General features: G+C 41.9%; 1 protein-coding gene across 1 annotated transcript in view; it reads left to right on the top strand.

Moving 5' to 3' along the window:
• The first annotated feature begins 5,929 nt into the window (after nucleotides 1-5,929).
• LOC119579637 (eukaryotic translation initiation factor 3 subunit F-like) overlaps nucleotides 5,930-7,500 on the top strand; it is a 2,074-nt gene continuing 503 nt past the window's right edge. The window contains exons 1-2 of the mRNA XM_037927550.1: nucleotides 5,930-5,974; nucleotides 6,110-6,610. Coding sequence (XP_037783478.1) covers nucleotides 5,930-5,974; nucleotides 6,110-6,610 — 546 coding nt within the window. The remainder of the gene's footprint in view (nucleotides 5,975-6,109; nucleotides 6,611-7,500) is intronic.

Raw genomic sequence — 7,500 nt, 5'->3', positions numbered from 1 at the left:
CTGGGAACATCTGGCTACACCGCTGCGCTCAATAGCTTCTCTCCATTATTGCGTCTTACCTACTACATCTCTTCTTTTAACGGTAGGTTCATGTCTGAGCCGCCGTGGTCACAGCATGATACTTAATTGTAGTTTTCATGTTGTGATGCTCTTGGAGTGAGCACGTGGTAGGGTCCCATTCCTTTCATGGAGAGTGCCGGTGGTACTTTTTTAGACCTACTACAGAGTCCTAGCTAAAACCAAAGATGAAGTGTGAATTCTAACTTTCATTTTTTATCTTTCCTGAAATAGGGGAAGGTATTGGATGATAAACGAAAAAAAGAAAGCAAAATAAAAGGAAAAATATATTTAACCAAAGTTTTGTTATACAGAACTGGATGGCAAAAATGGACTGTTGAAGACGTCTGTGACATGAAAGGGTGAAGTCACATATACGCCACGAACGGGTAAATGAGATGAATCGCATGTGGATATGCGATACGAGTCTTTAGGGTTTGATACGGTAATAGGAACATACAATAAGGTGTATGAAAAACCCCCGCTACTTCAAACGTTTTAATATAGGGTTTTTACTTTTGAAGGTCGTGACGGCTGTACAGTACAAAAATGAGAGAGAGAGAGAGAGAGAGAGAAGAAGAGAGTAGAGAGAGAGATAGAGAGAGAGAGAGAGGAGAGAGAGACGAGAGAGAGAGAGAGAAGAGAGATCAGAAGAGAAGAGAGAGAGTGAGGATAGGTGAGGAGAAGAGAGAGAGAAATCAAGCGTTGTATAAAAGAAGACTAGGCTGTCCACGAATGCAGTTAGTCAGAAGTCGACGCGAGTGATATCATGTCAGTTGATGAAGGAGGAAAAAAGGTCTGTTAGCAGACATCGGTTTCGAAATCCAACATTTCATGTTTAGAGGCTTCGTATAACGGGGTTTTTAGCCAGAACTGCATGTTGCACACGAGAGAATACCCTTTTTCGTTGTGACTTAATTTTGAGTACAACCTTGTGGTATATTAATTCTCTGATCCTTTTATATAATGAATATTATTTCAACTTGTCTTTATATTTGCAGAAATATGATTTATCTTCTTGGGTATTTAATTCGAGGTGTAGTCACTCTGAAAAGGCAAGTCGACTGTTCGGAGCTTCGAGACCGGTCACCCATGGTCTTCCAAAACCGTACTCCAAGCGAAATTCGAATCACGACTTGTCATCGTTTTGGGAATAACAATGCTCTTTGGAATGTTGGGAAGCTTGCATATCCATTCTCAATTTATTTCAACACGTCACTGTAAACCTTTTTAGGGTGATTATACGTAGGGTGTTATTTATACTGCTTATTCACGGTCAGGGGCGTAGCTAGGCCACTTGGGACCCCTTCCAATTCAAAGAATTTTAATAGAATTTTTATTTATTGTAAGTATTCATCCTTGATAAAACATTGTATTTTTATAGGATATATGCAGTAGACACATTTCAATTCTATCAGACTGTCTCCAATCGACGAGCCATCGCCTATCCCATGCCCTTCCACAGGGCCGCCACTTGCTAAAATCCTGGCTGCGCCCCTGTTCACGTTTCTGATTTTTTTTTAAATCAATTATTACGTTCATTCATCATGTATCTAATCAAGAGAATTCACACTGATACATATAAAAAGGTATACTAAGTATGAATAATTCCATAATGTAATTAAACATTTCTCGCATTGTCGTCAACAATTTTGATAAAGAGTTAAGTATCGAAACCTTGATATTTTTGTATCTTGGAATTATTCACTCTCATCCCTACCTTTTCTACGGAACGTACGTGATTCCCAAGCTACAACAGAGTTCAGAGCTGTGATGTTTACCAATGGTTGTGTAATATGTATTTTTTTTTTTGACCAGTTAACGTTCCTGATTGTTACCCACTGTCTGTATATGTGTATGCTTATCAAGTTATGTATTTTCTTAAATTAAAGAGAACTGTTTCCAACTTCGATACTGAGACAGAACGTGACATGTTACATGCATAACTTTCTTTCATAGCTTTCTTTAAAAAAATAACACCCGCATATGAATAACAAAACAAATCTGCGGATTCAGTTCTGACAGTAAAAATAACATATATGAATAATTCAAATTTGGAGAAAATCTTGATAAATACAAAACAAAACAACAGAATCTTGAACACAGAAAATAAGAGCAAGGAACAAAACAAAAGGTGGACTTAGATGTTCCATAGCATTTTATCATGACATATTTCCATTAAGACAGCAGATAATTACTTTTAATTACCTGTTCTGCATCTAAAAGCAACATTTATGACGTGTGATAACATCCAAGGTCGACTGGTATAATTGAGAGAGGAAGACAGAAGATAGATATATATGTAGATAGATAAATATGCAGGCAGACTAATACACATATATGTAGATTGACAGATAGACGGATGGATAGAAATATAAATAGATATATAGCAGATAAATAGACAGACAGAGGGATATAGAAAGATACAGACAGACACATATAGATAGATAAAGATAAAGATATATAGGTAAATAAGATAGATAGATAGATAGATATATAGACAGAGATAGAGATAGAGATAGATAGATAGATAGATAGATAGATAGATAGATAGATAGATAGAGAGAGAGAGAGAGAGAGAATATTGACTTTGACAAGTTCATTAGAGCGGAAGAAGGTATCTGCTATAAACAACAAGAAAGTGAAGGCAATGCAGAACGAGAAGGAAGAACGAATGTATAATAAATTAGAGGAAATGACGTTGGGGGGAATTAAGACAACACAATTACGCGAAGACAAACTATGGCCTCGCCTTGAGATAGCTTAGATAGCCCCAGGTAAGTATCTACTATTAATATATTCATTATCATGTTTTCTCGTAAAAGAGATATAGATTACCCCTATTTTCACTTTCTCTGTTTCTTTATCCTCTACTCTCTCCCTTTCGCTTCTCTATCCCTCTCCCTCTCTCTTTTCTGTTTGAATGTGTGTATATCCCCCTTACTATTTACTGTTTTCCATCTTATGCCGATTTCGGTATGTAAATTATGTACACATACAGTACATAAAGTATAAAGTTTTTTACAAACAACGTGATATCACATAAATTAATGGTGAGAGAGAAAATATGGTGTTTAACATCAAACGGTTAATATATAATGGTTAAAACAATTAAATGTGCTAGACGTTAAAAGTCATATAGCATTTTATCATCAAATAAGCAGAGATATACAAAAACTATCACAGAAAAATAATATCAAAATATCGTAATGGCAAAGAAATAATGAGCTTAATCAAATTTATACAAATACAGTGAGGAATATACAATATCATGAAAGACAAAAGCCTTAGAAACTTACAAGACAGCGGAGGAAGCTTAATCAAGACGGTTCAGCATCCTTTCCGGAATGGCGGCGCACAGGGCTCGTGTTTCGCCGAGGTTTCTCCGGCGAGCCGATCCTCCCACGGACTCTCCTCTGCCAGCGGGTCTCTCACCTGAGGGGGGGCGGCGCTTTAGTAAGAGGTTTAAAAGGGTTTTTGGAAAAGAAAAAAGGATAGATGGAAGGAAACGGGTAATTACGTACAAGGCATTCGTGGCTGGTGGGAGACTTACTAGCCGGTCGTAAGGAGTCGTGCATGAATGTTTTGATTATGAATATATGCCAATTACGACTTCCAGGGATGACGTTTTTATCCTTATGGTCTTGATAAGGAAGAAATCTTTAGAGAAAACTGGCTTGTTGATAGTAATGATAATAAAACTCAACATAACAGTATCAATAATATAACAATTACTAACAGTTAAAATCATAATTGTACAACTAGGTAACTGCAAATACACAAGACAAGTTTTTAGAAACAGATATGGTAAAAACTTACTGGAAACATGATTGCACACAGTAGTTACACGATGCTTCGAGATAAAAATGAGCGCCCCTCACCCACAGCCACAGCCACCCCCACCCCCACACGCACTCCCCACGCACACACCACCACGCACGCACGCAACCCACCTGGCGGAACACCCTGACAAGGTTCAGGCCCGCCAGCATCTTCAGAACCCTCCTCAGTCCAGCTAGAATCCTTGAAGGAAGACAGAGGGAGGCCGTATTTCACGCAGGCGAGGCGGAGCAGACCCTGACGACTCAGGAATACAAGGGGACAGTGATGATTGTCCCAAATGCTGGGGAAAAGCTCACGAAAGGGATCATTTTCCAATACCCGACGATATTGGACCTGATTTTCTGTTGGACGACGACAGATTTGTATTGGTAAAGAGGCACGGTGCTGAGGAAGGTAGCACCGTACGTGTAGCCGCCGTTCATGTATATCAGGTGCTGCAGATGAGGCCAAAAGTCATGGACCTGTCAGTAGGATGCTCGATGCAGGTTCTGTGGCAGAAAGCATGACTCTAGAATCTGCCGAGCTAAAACAGAAAAAGGAGAAAGGGTTAAGTCTTGCTGCTGTAACAGCGGAGGCCCCCACAATGCCGGATCGCTGGCATGCAGATCGAGGCCACAGCTAAAGATCATTTCGGCGGTTCCCAAGCAAGGAATCGCAGCACAAGGAAGAGGGCCGGCCACCACGCAGGCTACGACTTCAGTTCCCAACGCCTGACTGCAGGGCTCACCGCGTGGGGCGCCGTCCCGTAGGGCAATGGTCAATCTCAGGACGAACGGCAGGAAGTGAAGGAAGTGTCCCGGAATAGTGATGCGGATACTTCTGGGAAGGAAATATCCGCAATCATCCAGATGATGCAGGCAGTGATGCAGAGGATGGATGGATGCTTGAAAAGAAATTGAAACAAGTTGTGAACAAAGATGCCGAAGAACAGAAAAAGGGATAGGAGGCTGTGAAAGAAACTCCCCCCAAAGATACAGAACTGGAAAAAATATATTTGTGGTCCTGCTGAGTGTAGTGTAGATTGTAATCTAAATATTAAGGGGAAAGAAAGAAAAATAAGCGCAAGTGTAGTGGGAAGAACATGCTCTGCGATCTTCAGGTCACTTCTGCTAAAGCGCAAAGACCAAGAGAAAGAAATAGTCTTAAAAAATGGGAAATGGTACAAAGCGAGTGGTCAACTATTCAAAAAAGCTGGAAACACAATAAAGGGCCTGATGTGGACTTAACAAGAGGGGTGTGGAAAACTATCTTATCATATCACTCTACTGATAGTAAACCAATTGATTTGTATCTTAAGTACTATATATATTCTAATCTGTTCATATACATAAGTTCTGTATTTGAAATGTGAGCCCACACAGGGACTTATTAAGATAGGGTGAGGATAACCTATGTTACCTCCTCTTTTTGAGATGTAAGGTTTTGTTTCAATAAATTTGCCAAAGTCAAAGTCTCTCGTTTTTCTTCTCTCCCCCCCCCCTCTCTCTCTCTCTCTCTCTCTCAATATAGGCGATCCGTGTGTGTAACTGTTTATTTTCAAAGGACAGGCACTCAGTTCGGCCCCTACGTGGTCGGGGAATGACCGCGCCCACTGATGGGACGATGGCGACGAACCAACAAATGGATACCGAGGTGAGATATGCTGTCCTCAGTGAGGAGGATATTGGTGGGGCCCCGGAAAGGCTGAAGAAAAAAGCAAAGAGGCAGCTATCAGCTTCTATGGAAGTTACGCCTTCCGGACACATGTGCGTGCATTTTAAGAACGATACAAAGCCTCACACACATGGGGATAAATATCGCTGAGTCTCTCAGGGCCTAAAATGGACCCTTACAATAAGATACACGGATCAGTCGAACTGAAAACTGGAGAAATAACTTTTATGGCAGATGCAAGAACGAACAAATTCTTATTCATATAACAGCTAGTGGTGCATGTGGTGAAGTGCTTGAAAAAGCCAAAGTTTTTGGGAAGGGAAAATGAACGAACGTCATTGTGTTCGATATCCCAAGGGAAATCGAAACAAGAGAAATGACTGCATACAACGAACGTATCATTTATGCGAGACGCATGAAGGTAAATGGAATTATGACCCAGAGAGTCATCATCTTATGGGGGGAGGTAATCCCAAAAGTATCAAAATGGATGAGGGCACTCTTTAGGTGTGCCGTCTTCAAATCCATGACCCCGTTTTGCTCTAACTGCTCAAAGTGGGGCCACGAAACACGTGCCTGTCCACGAGGCGGGCCGCGATGCTGGTATTGCGCTCTTTCACGTGGAAGTTCAGAATGTGCTGAAAAGATTTCCGAAGGAAACAACGTCCCTCGGAAATGCGTGAACTGCCGACAAGAGCGTGGGGGAATTCCCACACCTGCAGAGGTCAACAGTGATGGCCCTGCAGAGAAAGCCATGGCACTGGCCACAGTACCAGCACCAACACGAGTTAAAGCTCTGTCAACTCAAGCACCAGCAACAGTTTCAGCATCAGCAGCAGCACCAGTCCTAGCACCATATGCTGCACCATCTTCTGCACCAGCTTCAGCACCAGCTGCAGAACCAACTCTAGCACCATCTTCTGCACCAGCTTCAGCACCAGCTTCAGCATCAGTTGCAACACCAGTTGCAGCTCAGCCCTCACTGCAGCAAGACAAACAGGAGTCCAACGGGGAAATAAAAGATCTGCTGCAAATGCTACTTCGGCAGGTGGAGCAGGTGATGATCATGATGCAACAGCAAATGATTCAGCAATCTCAACTTCAGGAAAGGATGTTCTCGTTCCTCCTCGATCAACAACAGCATCACCCTGTAGTGGGCCTTGGAAATGGTCAAGTAATCAATGTCTTCAAGTAATAGCTTGAAATGTATTACCTGGAACATCAACGGTTTACAGAAACGCAAGGCAACTCTCTAACAGTACCTTCGCTCTGAAAATGTTGATGTGTGTTGCCTTCAAGAAGTCAGAACTAGTGCTCGTTATGTAAACATACTATGACAGACCAAATATTGCTAATCCCTCTAAGAAAGGGCTTGGCATTTACATAAAGTGCAAGAGGTTGATGGCAATCGTGTAAATAAAGCCGGCTGTGCTTGACTCGCCCTGTGGATTACAGTAGGATGCTGGGTAGGATAGGGGTAGGATGGTAGCAAGAGAGGAGAGGGTTAAAGGTAGAAGGTAGGGCAAACAGATAAAAGGAATGGAAAAGGGGAAAACCAGCGTAGAAGTAGAAGGAAGAGAAAAGAGAAGGAACAAGAAGAGTGTGTGAATAAGAGGGGTACGAGGGGAAATGCGGCAGGATACAGGACAGGATAGGGATAGGATGGGGGGCAGGATAGTATAGGGATAGAGATAAAGTAGAACAAGCAAGGAAAACGATTAGAAGAGGGAAAAAACTACCGTGGAAGTAGAGAGAAGGGAAAAAAGCGAGGGGAAGGAAGAGGGTGTGAATAAGGGTACGGGAGGGATAGAAGGATCGGGGCAAAGAAGGGTGATGGGTATCGTCGGGGGGGGGGGGGAGGTTGAAAACCTCACAGAGTGTGCTGGGTTAATTCCTTTCTCTTTCTTCTTTCACATAAACATATACTCACGGGAGCACACACACACC

The sequence above is a fragment of the Penaeus monodon genome, chromosome 12, assembly GCF_015228065.2.
Source record: "Penaeus monodon isolate SGIC_2016 chromosome 12, NSTDA_Pmon_1, whole genome shotgun sequence".
Lineage (NCBI taxonomy): Eukaryota > Metazoa > Arthropoda > Malacostraca > Decapoda > Penaeidae > Penaeus > Penaeus monodon.
This window is presented reverse-complemented; position numbering and strand designations above follow the sequence as displayed.